Source organism: Aspergillus lucknowensis, assembly GCF_044049455.1.
Source record: "Aspergillus lucknowensis strain CBS 449.75 chromosome Unknown BJX67scaffold_3, whole genome shotgun sequence".
In the NCBI taxonomy this organism is placed as follows: domain Eukaryota; kingdom Fungi; phylum Ascomycota; class Eurotiomycetes; order Eurotiales; family Aspergillaceae; genus Aspergillus; species Aspergillus lucknowensis.
In genome coordinates this window covers 135,520-154,687 of record NW_027263547.1, presented here as the reverse complement: position 1 = coordinate 154,687, position 19,168 = coordinate 135,520, and the positions used below count along the sequence as shown (strand labels likewise).

The 19,168-nt window shown below is 51.7% G+C and overlaps 7 protein-coding genes across 7 annotated transcripts; 5 read left to right on the top strand and 2 right to left on the bottom strand.

The window, feature by feature from the left end:
• The first annotated feature begins 83 nt into the window (after positions 1-83).
• Positions 84-1,779, top strand: BJX67DRAFT_342030 (uncharacterized protein). Its single transcript, XM_071027971.1, has 3 exons — positions 84-336; positions 419-892; positions 945-1,779. The coding sequence occupies exons 1-3, from the start codon at positions 223-225 to the stop codon at positions 1,635-1,637; spliced, it is 1,281 nt and encodes a 426-aa protein (XP_070890324.1). The 5' UTR covers positions 84-222; the 3' UTR covers positions 1,638-1,779.
• On the bottom strand, positions 1,780-3,392 carry BJX67DRAFT_342029 (short chain dehydrogenase/reductase family protein). The gene is made up of 5 exons (XM_071027970.1): positions 2,993-3,392; positions 2,839-2,924; positions 2,611-2,775; positions 2,486-2,556; positions 1,780-2,424 (listed from the first exon to the last, which is right to left on the bottom strand). Exons 1-5 carry the CDS (start codon positions 3,271-3,273, stop codon positions 1,870-1,872), a joined length of 1,158 nt encoding a protein of 385 aa, XP_070890323.1. The 5' UTR covers positions 3,274-3,392; the 3' UTR covers positions 1,780-1,869.
• Positions 3,393-3,538: 146 nt separating this feature from the next.
• On the top strand, positions 3,539-5,904 carry BJX67DRAFT_342022 (CLPTM1 family protein). Its single transcript, XM_071027969.1, has 4 exons — positions 3,539-3,617; positions 3,675-4,733; positions 4,801-5,286; positions 5,340-5,904. Exons 1-4 carry the CDS (start codon positions 3,576-3,578, stop codon positions 5,664-5,666), a joined length of 1,914 nt encoding a protein of 637 aa, XP_070890322.1. The 5' UTR covers positions 3,539-3,575; the 3' UTR covers positions 5,667-5,904.
• Positions 5,905-6,004: 100 nt separating this feature from the next.
• Positions 6,005-8,633, top strand: BJX67DRAFT_342019 (Mis6 domain protein). The gene is made up of 4 exons (XM_071027968.1): positions 6,005-6,279; positions 6,334-6,381; positions 6,438-7,456; positions 7,506-8,633. Exons 1-4 carry the CDS (start codon positions 6,258-6,260, stop codon positions 8,598-8,600), a joined length of 2,184 nt encoding a protein of 727 aa, XP_070890321.1. The 5' UTR covers positions 6,005-6,257; the 3' UTR covers positions 8,601-8,633.
• Positions 8,634-9,690, bottom strand: BJX67DRAFT_342016 (post-initiation translation factor DPC29). The gene is made up of 2 exons (XM_071027967.1): positions 9,435-9,690; positions 8,634-9,384 (listed from the first exon to the last, which is right to left on the bottom strand). The coding sequence occupies exons 1-2, from the start codon at positions 9,643-9,645 to the stop codon at positions 8,759-8,761; spliced, it is 837 nt and encodes a 278-aa protein (XP_070890320.1). The 5' UTR covers positions 9,646-9,690; the 3' UTR covers positions 8,634-8,758.
• Positions 9,691-9,812: 122 nt separating this feature from the next.
• Positions 9,813-16,442, top strand: BJX67DRAFT_159546 (AP-1 complex accessory protein LAA1). The gene is made up of 5 exons (XM_071024921.1): positions 9,813-12,354; positions 12,408-12,764; positions 12,819-14,096; positions 14,152-14,685; positions 14,743-16,442. Exons 1-5 carry the CDS (start codon positions 9,898-9,900, stop codon positions 16,315-16,317), a joined length of 6,201 nt encoding a protein of 2,066 aa, XP_070890319.1. The 5' UTR covers positions 9,813-9,897; the 3' UTR covers positions 16,318-16,442.
• An 83-nt stretch (positions 16,443-16,525) lies between these two features.
• On the top strand, positions 16,526-18,844 carry BJX67DRAFT_377118 (uncharacterized protein; the record flags this gene model as incomplete). The annotated part of the gene is made up of 1 exon (XM_071032032.1): positions 16,526-18,844. The coding sequence occupies one exon, from the start codon at positions 16,526-16,528 to the stop codon at positions 18,842-18,844; it is 2,319 nt and encodes a 772-aa protein (XP_070890318.1).
• Between the last annotated feature and the right edge of the window lie 324 nt (positions 18,845-19,168).

The following is a 19,168-nucleotide window of genomic DNA, read 5'->3' as shown; positions in this document are numbered from 1 at the left end:
TGGCCTGCGGAAAAAAGGCGGTCGCGGCCGGCAGTTCAAGAAGGCAACCAGCAAGGTAAGCTTCGGACCTTCCTACACCATTGATTGTTGAATGTTACGGCGTATCGATTGCTATTATTCCAACATTTTATTAGACACTGACGAGCATGCGTCAGGAGCTGTCATCAGCCTCCTTCCGCTGAAGCAGCCGAGCCGAGTGATGCGGGAAAACGGCGCCTTCCAATGGAATCAACCCCCAAGCCAAAGAGAAATCCAAGGAGGGCTGCAAAGGACCGGTGGGAAGAGGAAAAGTTGCTGACGAGTGAGAAGTCTCAGCTTGTCGATTTGCCGTTGGTGGTGAGCTATGGCCCACGTACACATGGAACTAATGAGATTTCGCTTGAACTACAACACTAATGTTTGTCGTGTGAGGATCCAGAAATTACTCGCTCTACCTGAAGCTTGGGACTGTCTCTCGGAGGATGAGAAGAAAGAAATTCTATATCTACTTCCTGCTGACACACATCCGAACCCTCACCCACCGCCCGATGACCCTGATGCGAAGATTCCTCCTTTACCGGAGTCGTTCTTGCGTTACTCAATTCACTGGCGCGATGCTATCCGTCATTTCCAGCTAGACCTTCAGAATGGGCGCTATGATCCTCGGTGGTTGCGTGAGGCGGAAGAGGCCGTGCAGCAAAGAGCTGCCGGCAAATTCGACAAGTTCAAAGAAGAGGAGTTTGAGGAGTTTTGGGGGCAAAAACAGAAGATGGACAGGACTTTAGTCGCGGGCCAGAGCTCAGCGGTCAAACTCTGCACGCTTATTGAGCATGGTGTTATTCGGAAGGGCGATGTTTGGAAGTGGTCACGAGGGTTCGCGAAGCCAAAGACGTTGATTGAGAAAGAGGCTAGGGTACGCCAGATCCCATTATCCCAAAGACTCTACCTCCCTAACCTCCTGTCAGATAATTGAGGTCAATGGCCGCCTTTTGACATTTGCTATTCCTCCTGGACAACGCGTTTTCCTGAAAACAGCGCCCATTCCAGATACACGGAATTTGGTGAGGGAGATACCTGCAAACGGTCCAACAACACCACCGTTGTCACCACTGAGTGAGCATCTAACAAATGATGCGGAGACTGACTCGGGTGTGAAAGACGGCTTAGAGGCGCGTCTCTCTACGAAGCGCAGTGTTGAGCCGGAGACGCAAGGTCCACCTGCCAAACGGACTCGGGCTCGCCCGTCCAAACGGAGTTCAACTCCTACCGAGGACAAGGCCTGCGATTTTGCAGTAGAAATCATTAATCTTGAGCCTAAGGCCGAAGGAGTGTCAAAATTGCCGAACAGCGGGGACGAGATTGGAACATCTGGTGAACTCCAGAACGGTAACTCGAAACCTCGCGACGAAGCTTCGGAGGACCCGCAAATCGTGAACGAAAAACCGCCATCGCCGTCAGTGACGAGTGAGGAATCTGATGAGATTATAGTTCGTGATATACAGGGCCCTACAGCACTCACTTTGAAGATGTTGGAGGTTGATGGCCGCGTCAAACCCACTAATGGCAACGCCTGGAAGGAAATCCGGTGCTTCAGAGATAATCAGGATATGGGAACCCTGTGGGAAGTCAGGCAGGCTTGGTACGTCAAGAACAATTAGACGTGACGGAAGGAAAAGAGGTGTCGGCCCTTTTTCTTAATCAAATGTCGTCATACATTTTGTCTTCCCCTGCTTGCATAGGCAGAGGTGTCTGGAATATCATCTATACGTACAGATTATCTTCTATTATCGTAAATAGAATCGTGAAAGTTTGATTCGCTATCCAAGAATACGGCACGTTCCACCCTTTTGCAGTTGGTGGTCGTGTCATGAGACTCCAAACGTAACCATATCAGAATGGATCAATACTTGGGCCAAATGCCGCATTCTCCTCCCGACCCGTTCGGCTCTGCTCCGCTTCGGCAGCATAGTCGACTGCAAAGCTACATTGTATGAAATCCTCTAATTCTTCACTAACAGTCTTCAACTTTTCCTTGACGCTCGCAACACCCTCCTGCCCAACGATATGGCGCGAGGGGGGGTTCTCATGTCCGCCAATCGCGGTGATGGCATAGACGGTTTCTGCCACAAGGACTTCCATGTGCGCAGAGCTGAGGGGAGGATACGTGGATATGAGACCTGGAACCGAGAAGGGCCCTTCTTCCGCGGAGGAGGGATGGCTTGAATTCTCGGAGCCATTTGCCCGATTGTTGTTCTGGGTATTGGGTAAACGAGGAAAGAGGCGATTGAGTATTCCTCGGAAGAGAGGCGCATGGTTTATCCCTGGGGAGTATGCGGGGGCGATTGGGGGTACGCTGGTGATGAGGTTGGTGAGGATGGGGATTTCGATGCTGCATTGGAAGATGGTGAGTTTTACATTGAACGGGGCGATTTCGTATGCGAGACTCTAACGATACGGCATATATTAGTCGCTGTATCAGGACGTAGCTGCATCTCTCGCAACTTACATCGCAGAACCCTTCGAGAGCCCAACCTGCGGCGCAGTACATCCCAAGTCCCGGCGTGCCGATGTGAGCGGCTGTTGCATGTTAGGAAAATTCCTCTGGATAACAAGAAGCTGCAGCATCCTTACTGATTCCAGAGACGATCATAACATGCCCCGATTTCTGCCGCCGCATGTGAGGCAGTGATGCCTTGATGATATTGAGCGGACCGAAGTAGTTGATTTCAAACTGGTCACGGACGAGGTTTAGTGTCTGCTGGGAGGCCGCAAGCTCCTCTACTGTTCCAACGAGAGCTGAAAGCATGTTAGGGAAACGTTGAATTGCATGAAGTGAGACTTGCGATGAAGCATCCCTACCTTGACTAGTGCAACAGAGTAGAATATCCAGCTTCCCGAATGTCGCAACGGCTTCAGCAACCACTGTTTGACACTCGCCCACTATCCTACAGTGCGAGCGTCAGCCAAGTCTATCCTCTCATGTAGGCCGAGCTCCAACGCCGGCGGCGCACACCTTATATCCAAGGGAACGGCTTTGAATCGCTCCACCCATCCCTCGTCACGATGGCTTTCGATTTCGCCTGTAAAGGCTTCAAACATATCCCGACGGACCTCATCGCGATCGAGGTTCGAATATGATAGACCGACCAAAGCGCAGTCTCCATGCGCGAGTACCTGACGTGTAACTGAAATCCCAATCGGCGAATCCCCCGCGGTGATCACCCATACCCGTGGCTCATTATGGGACGGAAACGGCGGGCGGGAGTAATCGGGGGAGGGATTGATCTCCGTCATGAGGGCGAGGATGGCATTCAAGAGGCCAGCATGTCCATCGCCGAAGAGGACACGCCCTTATTCCGAGCAGCGACGGCTCTTTCTTCCAGAGGGGGGCGAAAGGAGCTGTGAAATAATGCGCATGTCATTCCAAGTCCCAGACTAGCCTCTCCCCGCCAAGATCAACGTGCCGCGCTTCTGGACCGCCGCCCGCCGGGGCTAGCCCACGAGATGGCTGCCTTCTCGCGCCATCTGTCCGTGCGTGGCCTTTTTTCGCCTCGCTTTTGCTCATCCCCGCCGTTTTCTCAAGGATCGGGTTCACAATGCCTGAACAGCGGCAACAGAGAGATGAGGGGGAGCAAGGCGTGCGTATAAAGCTGACTGTCGAAAAAGACCCGCTGTGCTGACTTTTGTCTCTCTAGTCCTTCCTCAAGACGATCATCCAGGGTATCGCGATATTCCTCGCAACCCAGTTCGTCATCGGCCAATTTTTCGGGAATAAGCAGAGTGCTGGATCCGGCGGGAAACCAGGTGCTATACCTGCCTTCGAAGATCGTGCGCCTCGCAGCGAGATCGAAAGTTATAGCTCCATTCCGGACACGATTGCCCCCATCTGGCCTCCCGACAGTGCGTTGGATATCAGTATCTACGTTTCCCCATCGATCGTGCTTCCTTCGCTCAAATCTCTGCCCGCAAGTTTGCTCGTACTGGAAGAGAAGAAATTCGGCCTCGGTAACTACAGTGATGTCAGGGAGGTGGACACGACTATTCATGTCCCCAAGGAGGTTCAGCAGAATGGAACTCTTTGGGCGCACTTCTTCGTCGGATTGAGTGGGCATCAGCTGGACCCCACGGCTAAGGACTACAGCACCAATAGTGCTGTTCATTTCTTCCGGCCGCTCAATCAGTACCTGCCCAAGAGGAAGACCAAGAAGCTCAAGAATCTCCTGGCAAGCTCCGACGAAGACGAGGAGGAAGAAGATGATGGACTCCCCGACGTCTCTATTGCGTCTTACTACCATCCCAACTTCACGATCTCGGTGATTCCAGACTCTGCCAATATGAAGTACCGTCAGATCCATCCTGCTATTCGTCGTCATACTCAGCTGGAGGCAACCGGTGCCAGAGATTCTTCGGGGCAGAACGGCTGGTACTATCCGATTGTCTTTCTGAACACTTTCTGGCAATTGAAGACCCATATGACGGAGCTGAACTCGACGGTTGAGACCGTGCCTCTCCGGTTTACCCTCAATAACCTCCAGAACTGGAAATTCGCGATGATGGCAAGTATTGATGACAACGCGAAGCAGACTGCTCGACAAGCCGCCTTCGGAGGCTCCACGCCTGGTGGTGGCGATGGCAGTGAGTTTGAGATGATTAAGGAAGTGCTCCTTGACACCAACATCTGGCTCCTGGGTACTACGGGCGTGGTCACAATTCTGCACATGGTCTTTGAAACTCTGGCGTTCAAGAACGATATTGTGAGTATATCTCCTTACCTTGAGAAAGGAGGGCCTCGGCTGTGGCTAACATTTGGCCTACTTACAGTCGCATTGGCGTAAGAAGAAAGATGTGGTCGGAACTTCGGTTCGCACCATTCTCGCCAATGTTTTTATGCAGGCCGTCATCTTCCTTTATCTCATGGACAATAGTGAGAACACTTCTTGGATGATTCTTGCTAGTCAAGGATTCGGAATTGTCTTGGAAGCCTGGAAGATCACCAAGACGGTTAACGTTCGTCTGCGGCCTCCTCCAGCCGGATCATTTTTCTCGTTCCTGCCTTATGTGATTGTGTTTGAAGACAAGCATAAACTCACGGATACCGAGCAGAAGACGAAGGAGTATGATGAGATTGCTTTCCGCTATCTCTATATCGTTGCTGTGCCCCTTCTAGGCGCCTACGCTGTGTACAGCCTGATGTACAACTCTCACAAGTCGTGGTACTCCTACATCATTGAAACTCTTGTCGGCAGTGTATATGCCTACGGATTTCTGATGATGGTCCCCAGCTTGTACATCAACTACCGGTTAAAGGTTCGTACTCTCAACTATATCACCCACGACATGGCTAACAGAACCCTTTCCAGTCTGTCGCCCATATGCCCGGCAAGGCTCTGACGTACAAGTTCCTCAATACGTTTATTGATGACCTCTTCGCGTTCACCGTCAAGATGCCCTGGCTTCACAGACTTGCCACCTTGCGTGACGATGTGATCTTCTTCATCTGGCTGTACCAGAGCTACAAATATAAGGTTGACTACACGCGTGTCAACGAGTTCGGCCAAGGAGGTGACAGTGACGATGAGGGAGAGGAGCCAAAGGCCAAGGATGCGAAGAAGGTTGAGGAGAAAACGGAGGCGCCTAAGGCGTCTGGGAAACAGACGTCGCAGTCCTCGACCAGGAAGAGGAAGTGATGCACTCTCTCAGTTGTCATCCTCGGTGGCTATTCATATTTTCGTTCTCTGCTCGCGGCATTGCAATGTCCCTTAGAGGTTTGAACTACTGGTTCTTCACAATCAGATGGTTTTATATTTTATGTAGTAGACAAGTGCGGAGTTAGTTGGCACGACTCTGAAGTCGATAGAGATGCTTTTTACCTAATTTACTCTATCAGATATATGGTTTAGAAATAAATAAGAAAGTGCCAATCCATTGCTGTTTCTTCGTAGTATGCGATCTGTGATCGTCGCTCGATTTGGTTAAGGCCGACATCTATCCGCAATCTCCCAAGTTACAGAGAGCAGGACAACATCTATCGCAACAAGGAAAGTATTCGAGAGGCGGCGCCGAAAACCCTTCAGAAGCGTAGGATTGCATGAAGTGGTGCTTCCGACTTTTCTCACGTCTGTCAATCTGTTGTGGTGGGCTTTCACGAGCGACCTGAGGCTCGACGCGGCGCGTTCGACCGCGCTTGTACGGACAGGCCTTCCAGGGTCCGCGCAATAGTTCTACAAAGAGCCCCAAAAAACATATAAAGAGTTGATTTGATCTGGTGGCCATTTTCAATGTCGTCTGACGTGGAAAGAGGTTTGTTAGAACCCACCCATGAACCAACAGCTTGTGCTAACGTCTTACCAAACGACCCGAGTCCGAGCAGTCTCCTGGATGCGATCGAGCATCTCGAAGCCGGTAAGTCAAAACCTAGCACGCCACGTGGGGAATACTTATCTCATGATCAACTGCAGTTGCTTTTGTGCCCCCCAGGCAGCGCTATACGGATGCCGGACAGCTCGCGAAACAAATCGCTACATTCGCGTACGAAGGCGGGGTGCCTCACGCTGCGCTTGAGCGGCTTTTGAAGCTCCTAACGAGGAATAACAATCTCGATCAGGGCACGATTACGACGCTAATCAAGAACTTGTATCCGTTGGAGAGGATCACGTCTAAGCTCATCACACAAGTCGTATGTTGTCTCGGTCCCACGAAGAATAAGCCGAGCCCAGCAACTCAAGCGCTGCTGGTACGCTGGCTGATACTTGTGTACGATTTTCTGGAAGATCGCTCTCATCTGTCGAAACTCTACGCCGTGCTATTCAATCATCTTGACATGATCAGTTTGCGCAAGCCGCTGTGTCATTTGCTCTCTTTTATCACACGGCGAAAGCATGTCAAGCCATTTAGGATCCAGGCTCTTATGGAGCTCGTCAGTTCTTCCGGTGGCGACGATAGGGAGCTTATCTCTTTATTAAGGGTTTTCAAGAACTACTACCCGGATGTCATTGTGGGCGACCCTGGTAGAAGAGGCTTATTCTTCAAGCACCCGGATCCCGAGTGGACAAACCACGCACGGCAGCTGCAAGAAACGAATCTAGAGCGAATCCGGGGATCTGGGTCAATTAGCTTTCAAGTTGTTCACCGCGGTCTTGTGAAGAGGAGTAAAGTGGAAAGCATAGTCCCTATTGTGCAAACGTCTCGAGTAGCACACAACAAGACTTCACTCGAGGAGCTCCGCGGCGTTGACCACCTTATTGAAAGGCTCGAGAAGATTGAGCTGCCCAACCAGATTATCTCTACCATTGCGGACGGACTCGCTCAGAAGTATCTCTTCCTGGCTCAACCTGAGATTGCAAACCGACGGCTGAACGACTGGTTGGAAAGTTTCCTGAGTGATCAGCTGGAGTATGCACAGGACTTTGATAACGAAGGAGTAGAAGAGCTAGGCTATGTACTGACTCTCGCCGTCAATTATGCACGGTATTCGAAGGTAGGATGGCTCAGATGGACTTTCCACCTACGTGCTAACATTCTACTAGACGGTCCCGGATGCATTTCTCTCCTTCTTAAAGTCGTATATACCGGTCTGGAACGGCGTTGACAACAGAGATCAAGTACTTGAGTTACTTGAGTATCTTCCCATCGGTGACTATGACACTCTACGAAACGACATTTTAGCGCATATTGAAGCGGCGATCCTGGACGATACAGCTTCCTCCAAGGCAATCTTACTAGACTTCTATTCTTCCTTGATCCGTCAATGGGGCATCAAGCTGAGGATGGAGCAATTCACTACACAACAATCGCAGCCTCTGAGCCGTCTAATATCGCATGCTGAACTTTTGGCCTTGGCCATCTTAGAGAGCCCAGCAGAGCAACCCTCTAACGTCGGCAGCAAGGGTTATAGACCCGGCACATTGTCTGTTATAGAATTCTACTTCACATTGGCAGATTTGTTCTCCTATGCCTATTTGAATGGGAATATTCGAATCACAGTTCCACTCCCCCCCACGGTTTACAGTCTCGTCTTCACCCCTGTGAACTCGGTTATATCGAATATGAACTCTATACTCGCCAGCTACAAATCATCTTTCGAAGCATCCATGACTTCGGAGGCGCTCCAGCCTCAGGATTCTTCAGATTCGCTCTATCCACAACAACTGGTAGGCCAATTCAACGGCTACATCATGGATATTTGCAACCTGGTATGGCGAAACAGAGCGCTTAACAGCGAGGATCCAAACGCACTCGGCTGCCTTATACCCTTGGCAACTATAACTGCGCTCACTCAGTACATCCGCGACATAAATGAGAAGTCCCGAAAACGCAACCGCGATACTGCTTTTTCGTACTCCATCGCGTCAATTTTCTCGCTAAGCCATCATGCTGCGCTGTGCAACCTGTCTGCGTCTTGCTTTGCCGATATCGAGAGTAAGAATAACCTTAGAGAAGATCAACCGAAGTTACGGAAGCCTGTGACTCAGAAAGCTTTGAGTGCGCTAGAGAAAGATGGGGGAATCCTGTTGACCTGGCAGGATTACAGGGTGCGGATGCTGGACTGGCTGGATGCCACTGGGAGCAATGGGATTGGGAACTTGATGCGGACGACAATGAAGGCGCTTCGGAAGGAATAATGGAGTAACAATATCAAGCTTAATCATCTGATGCATCAAGTGGAGTGTAGTATATATCTAGTCTCTCTCTGTGGTCGTTAATTCGTATCTCATGGGTCTAGTGTACACTTTATCCAGGGTATAATACAAGATGCGGTCGACAACGAAATTTGGACGCATTAAAATGTTTGTGTGATGTTGAGATAGATGTCACGGACGCTGGGTTCTTCATGGAGAGTCCCCAATATCTCCTCAATTTCTTGCGCCTGGCTTTCATCTTTCAGCTCAACCAACGTGTCATCCTTCGGAACCCATAGGATCTCCAGCTCCTCAACCGCAACGCCGATAAGCTTGGAAAGTGCTTCTCCCACATTTTTTGTCTCAGATGGCTCGGTGAAAACAACAATGCGTCCGTCCTCGTCTGTGGTGATATCCGTGGCACCCGCTTCTATGGCTTGATCCAAACAGTCGTCCGCGTTGACACCATCCTTTTTCTCAAAAGCTATTCTTCCTTTCTTCTCAAAAAGATATGCTGTTGGCGTAGCGGTTCCACCTGCATTCTTGACGGCGTGGCGCACATCCTGCAAACACCGGGCCTTGTTCTCCGTTTGGCATTCAATTACCGCTGCGACAGAATGCGGGAGGATGGCTTCGATTGTAACCGACTCTAGGGCTTCGCCGGTCACACTCAGGCCCTGTCCTCGAGCGACAGCGGCCTCGATGATCGCTTTTGGAATCCCCGCGCGCTTCGCGTTCGAGAGGGCGAGGGTGAGCCGGGGGTTGAACTTCGGGTCTGGTCCCCACACTGCATGTTGTGAGCATAGATGTCATTGACGAGTATGGTGGCCCACTCACTTTGAACAGAGGAGCTTATCTCTTTGGCGACTACCTGGCGCTCCAAGCTCTTCGCCTTGTCATTCTTTGCTTTGCCATGCTTGATCTGCGACCACCGGTTGTGCCCCGCGAACCAAGACGGGGAGCTCGAGAAGCTGCGAACAAGCTCGTATCCGACTTGATGAGCCTGAGCGCGACGTTGTACGAGACTCCTGCTCACAATTGATGCCATTGAGGAAGCTCGAATCCTTCCAACAGTCTCTCGTGAAAGATCCACCACCTCCCTCGACAACACCTGGAGGAAATGCGGAGCCGGTCCGACTGTTTCTCCGCGGTGGTCCCAGGCTGCCCACACGATTAAAGGAGACCATATCGGACTAGATGAGTGCTTCATTCATAGTTCATTTGCCTTCATTATAGCTTCTTTCACGTCTCCGGAGGAAACCCATGTGGGACAAGCCCTGGTTGGCCCAGTCGAAAACCAATGTCTTCAACGGAAATTGCCAGATCCTCCTCCGACAGCAAGACTCGTAACAATGCGGCCCCTCGTGCGGAGCTCGATATCACAAAGCTGCATGCCCTGCCCTCCGAACAACAGGACCTCTACCTCTTGACCTTTACCTCCGACCTAGTACAGCATATCTCGGCTCTAGACAAGCCGCAGGTATGCGCGCAGCAGAAATTCCTGAAGCAAGAGCTGTTTAAGGTCCTCACCCTCAAGTCCCCCGCGATCACACGAGTTATCCGCAACAATCTCGGTCGATGTTTCGGTGCGATATTTAGCAAGGGCGACCGTGGGATACTCTTTGAGACCGTCACCGATCTGCTTGGTATGTTGAATGCTGGGAAAAATGAGGCAGATCTCAGGACCAAGTTCGCTGCAGCCCACTGCTTGGGTGATGTATTTGCTACTGCGGGGGAGAGCGTCTTTGCTCAGTCTGGTGCGGTTGTCTCTAGCCTCTTGAAGCTCTTGAAGCCATCGAGTAATCATACGGGCGGTCGTGGCTCCATCTTCTCCGTTTTGCGCAAAGTTGTCGGCGGCACTGGGGTACCTGTGGATGAAGGAACGGCCCGAGATATTTGGAAGCAGGCGCGCAATGCTGCGACTGGCGACAAGTCAACGTTTGTACAGGTTCATGCCTGCCGATGCCTCGAACAATTGCTCCACACGACGACGTATTTCGATAACGCAAACGATTTTGAGACCCTGAAGAACGTGGTATGGAAGGTCATCGATAGCCCGCTAGCGCCTATCCGACATGCAGTTGCAGCTTGTCTGGCACGGGCATTGACGAAGCTTCATGCGACGGACGCTCGAATTATGCAGGCGCCGAAACCTAAAAAGGCAAAAAGACAGTCGAAGAAACCTGGCCCCAGGCCTGGGGAGGACGAGGATGAAGCTGAAGCTTCCGAGTCTTCGGCACCCAAAAAGTCAGAGCCCCGTCTATATTTCCTGCTTCCCGATCTCCTTCGTCAACTCTCATCGCAATACCTCCGAAGCACAACGTCTAATCGGGCGCGAGCGGGAATCGCGGTTTGTTACAAGCATGTTCTACGTATATTGGGCGACAAGATTGTTGAAGAACGATATGGACAGATTGCGAATCATCTACTGTTCGATCTCCTTAATCATCCAACCGTGACTTACAACCGGTTTCGGTTGCTTATGACCAGAAAGGTTGTTGGAAGCATTCTTGAGGAAACTGTTGGCCGCGATTCACTCCGGGAAAATAGTCAACTCACTGCCGCCAAATGGCTGATTAACGAAGTGCTCAAGGATTATCCCCAAGTTATCCAGGAGCGCCGTGAACCAAGCAAGTATAGTTTGGCAAGTGCTCTAAATGCCTTGGCTTCCCTTATTTCGTCACTTGGGTCTGCATTTGTTTCCCTCGCTGAGAGCTGTCGTGATGCATTGCTTCAGGTTCTAGCTCACCCCAGTTATACCGTCCAAATCCACGCCGCTCACTGTCTACGCACCTTTGTACTTGCCTGTCCACACCAGCTGCTCTCTTGTGTCACTATTTGCCTCAACAGCCTTAACAGGGAAGTTGCACAACTGTCTACTCCACGACAGTCACCGCGGCGTTGTGTTGGATATGCCAATGGAATGTCCGCAATGCTGAGTACTTCTCGGTTGCGACCTCTCTATGGCTCAGTGGAAATCTACTCCCGTGTGTTCACTCAGGCCACCGACCTCCTAAAAACGAGCAGCAACTCCGAGCTGAGGGCTGCCAGTACGCAGATTCAAGTAGCCTGGATCTTAATCGGTGGCCTGATGCCTCTTGGTCCCAGCTTTGTGAAAATCCATCTCTCTCAGCTTATGCTCTTATGGAAGAATGCACTCCCAAAACATTTAAGCCAAGAGAACTCTGCGAAGAAAGGACTTTTGGAGATGAGTTTCCTCGCACATGTTAGAGAATGCGCTCTTGGTGCATTACTTGCATTCATGGAATTCAACAGCAAGTTGATAACCGCAGATGGAGCGAGGAGGATTGCTACTATGCTTCAGAACACGGTTGAGTTTCTTGATGAGATTCCTCGACAGAAGTCGGTCATGGATATATCACAGCGACTGCACCCTTCCCTACAGTTGTGTGATATTGAAACTATGGTCCGACGTCGTGTCCTCCAATGCTTTGCAAAGCTCCTTCATGCCCATCCACTCAGTCACGCAGATGTAATCTCCCAGTCCAGCCTTCTAAGTTTGGCGATTTCTTCTTTTGCGGATCCCGACGCAACCCAGCCGAGTCCACTGGAAAACTCGATTGCGGCGTCTACTGCACAGTTCGATAGCCTCTGGGATCTAAGTGACAACTTTGGGTTTGGGGTGACGGGCCTGGCGAGAGATTATGTACGCGCGACTCTCTCTGGGAAGCACGAGGGCGAGAGTGGGCCTGCCTGGTCTGGGGTCGAATCCGCAGACCAAGTCGTGGACGACGCAGTAAGTGAAATGCACCTAATTTGGCTGTAGTGAACGACGGCTAACAATCACAGCTGATCTTCCCGATCAGTCAAGCCAAGGAGCATGACTCGGCTCTCCTGTACACTGCAAGACAGGGAGATTGTTTTGCTGCCGACCCTCATTCTACCGGGGTTGTTAATGCTGCGATTGAACTGTTCTCCGTGGCCCTCTCGCTACATGCACCGAAGGTCCAGGAAAGCAGTGTTGAGCAAGTTGCTACGTACCTTTCTTCAACCGGCCTGCAGCGCAACCCGGGCCGCAAAGCAGCTATGATTGTCAATATTTCGGTAGCACTGCTCCACACTCTCAAGGTCGCAGTGAGAGAAGGCGGATCGTCAGCAGGGAAACTTAGCCCTACAACGGAAAAAGTCTCGCAGGAGCTTATCCAGGTAGGGATTCCCAACCACCTATTTCAAGTCTGCGAGCCGTGTCTAACAATCTAGAAATTCGTCACTGATCCCGATCCGATTGTTCGGACAGTCGGTGTAGAAGCACTTGGACGTCTGTGCGAGATTTCCGGGAATGCCTTCACTAACTCTCAGATCAATTGGCTGGTCGACATTATAGTCGAGAATAGGGAACCAAATGCTCGTGCTGGATGCGCCGCGGCGCTGGGGAGCATCCATTCCCAGATTGGTGGCATGGCGGCTGGTCTGCACCTGAAGACCATTGTTGGCGTCTTGATGTCACTCTGTAGTGATCCTCACCCGGTCGTTCATTTTTGGGCCCTAAGGGGGCTGGAAAGGGTAGCAAATTCTGCGGGTTTGACTTTCTCTCCGTTCGTTTCGAGTACACTTGGTATGCTAGCCCAGCTATACAATGCCGACAGCCATAACGAGGAGGCCGAGACTCTAGCGACGTCGAACATCGAGATGTCATTCCTGACTCCGGTGGTGATTAGCCGTTGCGTTGATTCCCTGATCAACGTCTTGGGGCCGGATTTACAGGACATCGCCAAAACGCGGGACCTCATCCTCACACTGCTTCGCCAATTCCAGCTAGAAGAGAACCCGGCGTTGGTCACAGAGAGCTCCAGATGCCTAGACCATTTATCGCTATACGCGCCAGGATACGTGGACTTCTCTGCATACGTCAAGCGTCTACAAAGTGAACTTTCCGCCAATGACCCCTTGATGAGGGATGTGGCTATTCGAGGCTTGACCAACTTGATGAAGCGGGACGCTACCGCTGTAATCCAAGCGGCGTCACCCGCGCTGGAAGAAGACATCTGGCTCGCGTTCGACGACACGCCCGATAACCCTACCCTGAAAAGCATGATCCGAGATTGGCTGCAGCAAACTGCTCTTACCGAAACAGAGCTGTGGATTCAGCGCTGCCATAACACATTGACGAAAACACGCGTGAAAGTTGAAGAGCTGCCTCCCATCTCGGCTTTAAAGCACACAGCCACCGACCTACCGGATGATGAAGTCGCAGGGTTTGCCTCTGCGATTGCAGGCGCAGGCCAGGAAAATAGTACGGGCGATGCTGTTGCTGGTCAGGAGCTGCTGAAATGGCAAACCCGAAACTTCGTCATGAGCTGTCTAAGTGAGCTTCTGGAGTTAGTTCAAGAGGCTATTCTACCAGACCAAACTATCCCCGCTGAGCTGGCTCTCCAGCACAAGGTTGGAGAGGTTGTAAGAATGGCCTTTTCGGCGTCAACGGCGAATGTGGTCGAGTTGCGTATCTGGGGCCTCAAAATTCTCGACCAGGTTCTGAAGGTATTTGCTCCGTACGCCTTTTACAGGCGGTTCTTATTCTGATCTTCAATCACAGATGTTTGGCAAGACACCGGATCCGGATTTTGCAGAGGCGTCCCTGCTTGAACAGTATCAGGCCCAGATTGGGTCGGCCCTGACGCCAGCCTTCGCTGCCGATTCCTCGCCAGAGCTCGCATCAGAGGCGATCAATGTCTCCGCCACCTTTATTGCAACGGGGATTGTGACGAATGTGGAGCGAATGGGCAGAATTCTGAAGCTGCTGGTCCTTGGTCTGGAGAATTTTTCAGCGAATCCCGATACTACTGAGATTGGAGATCTCAAGGGCCTCAACTCGAATGCTAAGGTAATGGTCAAGATGGCTCTCTATGCAGCATGGGCACGGCTTCAGATTGCGAGCATTGAACATGAGTATCTTAATGAGGTTGTTCAGCCGTATTTGCTGAAGCTTACTCCGTTGTGGTTGTCTTCTCTTCAAGAATATGCGCGACTTCGCTTCGAGCCGGACATTTCTGGAAGCCTAGGGACAGGCCCGGAGAGCAGCGACCTCGACGAAGTCTATGCCGCGCTTAATCGAGAAACGCTTCTCAAGGTGAGATGAGATGTTTGTACGCATGTTGTTTGTTATTGGAACTAACTCCACCGGCAGTTCTATCAAGACACGTGGCTGAGCCTTGTGGATGCTATTGCTGGCCTTGTGGAGCGGGATATAGATTTTGTCTTCGATGCCCTTGACGGAAAGTCGCAGATTGAAGGGACTAAGAAAGCGGAGGGGGTTGATGAAGATCTCCCGAATGGAGAACCCAAGGGAAAGGGCCACGATATCAACTACCGCGATGAACCAGTCGCATTCTTCTTTGTACTGTTTGGACTGGCCTTTGAGGCTCTTGTTGACCAGTCCATCTCAGCATCACAGAGGATGGAGATCCTCCAGGCACTCAAGAGAATCCTGCGCCCGATTATTTCGGGTAACGCCATTTACCAGGACGCTATCTTCTCCGAGTCAATGGACAGTTTCAATCGTCTCGCATTGACCGAAGGAACAGCCGTCCAGAATGTTATCGTTGAGGTAGCACGGAATCTGGCGTTGGACCATCCCTCTGCCAAGGGTGGTGAAGACCGGAGTGACCATCTGTCTGATGATATAGAACAGTTGTTCGAACTCACAAGAAGCATTATTCTTGTCCTCGCGGGCATGTTACCCAATCTCCGAGAGTCCACCACCATAGCCCGGTTCAACGTGAGTTCGGACGATGCACTGGCACTGATTCGCCTCTGCCTGTCTTCCCTCGTCAATGTCGCGTCTATATTCCCATCCATCATTCGAAACGACCTGAACGCCTGTATTTTACATATATTTAGCACCATCCTCGCCACGGGCCTCTGCCAAGCAGAAGTCGTGCCGCAAGCCCTTCCAACGTTCAAACACTTCATCCAAAGCATCAGCAGCCAGCAAGAGGCAGACTCGGTGAGCCCGGAGCATCAGGAGTTTGTCTCTCGGCAGCTGCGTGGCTGCCTTACCCGCTTTCTCACGACCCTCATGATCGCTCAGCGTCGAGAGTCCGAATCATCCTTACCCTGCGCCAAAAATACCCTACTGGCAATCACCATTCTGCTCACAACGGGTGGACATCTGATCCCACCACACGACCCCATCCTCCCTCGAATCCTCAACGAACTTCTCGACTGCCTCCAAGACGTTGGCCTCGCCGGCGTTGCAGCAGGCTGCATCCGCTCTATCCTCCTTTCACCGACCCCCAAATCACCCACTGACCAAGTCGTGGCCAGATATTTAACCCCCCGCCTCGTCGCGTTCCTCGTAGGCTCCCCGTCCGAGTCTGGTGAGGTCTCCAACGACCCGGAGAACTCAAGCACTGTAATTGCGCGCACGCTCGTCTCCTGCATCACAACTCCAAACACCTTCGCGGCGCAAGAAACACCAACAGCCGTCTCCCTCGTCATGTCGAGCCTCCTTGCGCGCGCAAAACGACAGGGGGAGTCCGTTTATAAGGAAACAGCGGTATACTTACTTGAGCTTGCAAAGGCCAATCAGCCTGTTTTTAGAGCGTTAGTAGGGACTATGAATCCCGACCAGAAGGGGCTACTCGAGGAGATCCTTCGCTGCGTCGACGTTGGAGCTGGGTCAGGGGGCAAGGATGAGGGTGCGCAAGCAGCAGCTGGACAGCAGAGTATGCCCAGTATCGCATTGAGGTTTGATCTCTGAGGCTATTGTGTGTATTTTGTTTTCTAGTCTAGAATCTATACCATGATTATAGTATTTCGCTAGCTGGTTGCAAATGTATAAAACACCACTCAAACGTCTTAATGTCACTTCCTTTCCAGCCCCCACTCGATTTCACCTTCACCAACTCCCCACCTGGAGCCTCATCCAGCCTCCCCTTCCTTCATCCATCTCTCTCCTCTCGCTCCAGATGCCTAGCCTGGCAGATCTTCCCCCTGAGATCTTCAATATCGTCCTATCTTATGCTCTTGACGACGATGAAGATCTCCAACGTCTCTGCGGGCTCTCTCTCCTTGGCCGTCAATGGTACTCCGCCCTGGTCCAGCGAATATACTCCGAATGGGTGTACAATGGAGCAAAACAGCCGTTCATGACGCTATGGAAGTTTCTAATCACTGTGCTACGTGATACTACTCTCGCAGCCCAAATTCGGACGCTGAAGGTGGGGAACTGGGGGTTTTTCCCGGAGGCCGCTACACCTGGTCCCGACCTTCAGCTCCCTCCTGACGAGCTGGATTTGGTTCGTGGCGCTATTCGTGATGCTGGCCTCGGTCACCTCGAGGGAAGTATCCTGCAAGCTCTACCCAAGCGGGATCGGAGGCCTCTGATGGCTCTTCTTCTGACCAGCCTGCCGAACCTCAGGACTGTGTTTGCTCATGTCCCACGGAATGATCCCGTTCTCGGGGCTGTTCTGGAGAAGCTGGTTAGTAATAAGACTAACGAAACACGTCTATCACCGTTTCTTCGCGAGCTCAGGGAGCTTCATCTGTGCCAGGAGACTCCTGTCCACCCCCCTTGGGTCGAGTCAGATGCAGAGTCGGATGCCGAAGAAGACTCGGACGATGATAAATATTCCGAAAACCGGGACTCCCTGCGGCTTGACTACCTGTGGCCGCTCCTAAGACATGAGCCGCTCCGGACGGTTTCGTTGGTTGACCTGGATACGAAGCAAGCAGCAAATTGGTTGACTGGCTCCAGTGTTTCTCACGTAGAACACTTGTATCTAGCCACGATCTGGAAGTCGCTTAGTACATACCCCGATATCCAGGCACTGCTTGCTCAACCGCAGGCTTTGAAGAGCATAGCCCTGTCGTTACATGATAATCCCTTCGACCGGAGGCGCAACGCAATCATCTCTAACACTGAACTCTGGGATTGTCTCCAGAAACACCAGCATACTCTTGAGTCCATCGACATTTGCCGTTCGAAGAACACGCACCGCGACCAGAACGGCCGCTTTGGCCTCCTACGCAACTTTTCAAATCTGAAAGACCTTCGCATCCAGCCTGAAGTACTCCTAGGCGGATGCTGTGGCGAGCCTCGAGCCTCCTTTCGCCTGAAAGACACCCTCCCGCAAACACTGACAACACTTACCCTTTACGGAGAAGAAGGGTTCTCCGTCATTTCTGATTTACCCGCCCAATTGCGAGAGCTTGTCAAAGGACCGGGATTCCCACTCCTGAGCTCCATTGTCCTTGACGATTCGCTTGCACTATTCACCGATGATGGCCTACGGCTTAGAACACCGTACAGAGACCTCGGCCAAGAATGTACGAACAGGGATATAGAATTCCGGGTCGACGAAGCCACCAACGCGCTCGGTAACGTCGGTGGTTACCGGCGGCTATGGGGGAAGACGCTGGACATGCAGAAGGACGGGGAGGACCGAGATCTAGTGGCGTCCGACGATCGGATGCGACTTCGAGACCCCCAAGAGCTCATTCTTCAGCCCGATCATGACAGAGGCGATGCTAAATACCGCGACCCTGACGAGTTGCTTCCCGTCGGCCCGAGATGGAGATCTGCGGACATGAACCGGATCCCATTCGCAGACCACACAGGCAAAACCGCTTACATGGTCTTCGAGAGTTGGAAATCTATTCCACTGCCCCCATTATTCTCATTCTCAGTCTACTTCACGCACGTCAATGCAACTCCGGAAAACACTGATATGGAGGCCCTCCACCGTGATCTCTCTCCTAGGGAACTTGATCTTCGGTTTGACATGTATTTCCTGCCTGGGGCCACTATCGACGATTGCATCGCGCACTACAACGGCGAGAAAGCCGCGCGAGGGAGCTACAAGGAACAAATCAGGGTCTTCAAAACATGCCCCCACGACGAAATCCACCCTCTCCCAGGGACGACAGGACAAATCCCCGGAATGGTGTTGAAGCCTTACACGCCTGGTCCATGGCGAAATCTCCTGTTTCTGTTGCAGGACCAGAATTGGCGAGACGCTGGTCTCCTCCAGGTGAGATTCGATCGCAAAAAATTACGGGGAGATGGAGTGGACGACGAACACCAGCCAGCACCACCACCACCACCACCACCACCGATCAGCGTCACCCGCGGCCAGGTTCGCCAGGACAACCTTGGATATGTCTGCAACTCCCCCGGTGTTTCGATGTCTGTGGGTGACACGATCCTTGAGATTTCACCTGCGGAGCGGGAATTGTACCTTAACGTCTGGTATAAAGCTATGCGTCGGGGGTGGACGACTTGGTGAGGGTGCTGCGTTTGCTTACTTGCTTGTCTGCTTGCCGTAGTTGGCAGGTTTTAAGATCAAATAAGCCCGTCAGCTACTCTATAGCCTCACTTATCGTATCAGAGTGATTTCGCTTTGAATAAACCCAACCCTGCCCTTCTTGGGGCAATGTCGGAAGGCAATGTCACTGGGTATCACATAATATGTGGAAGTATGACTCGAGCCGGTTTAATGAAAAATAAGAGGATGAAATGTACAAGACAAATGAAAGGCTTGGAATGAGGAAAGACATGAAGGAAAGGGATTGCGCTCAATAGTACCTCACTGGGTTTGCGCGAAGTCTAT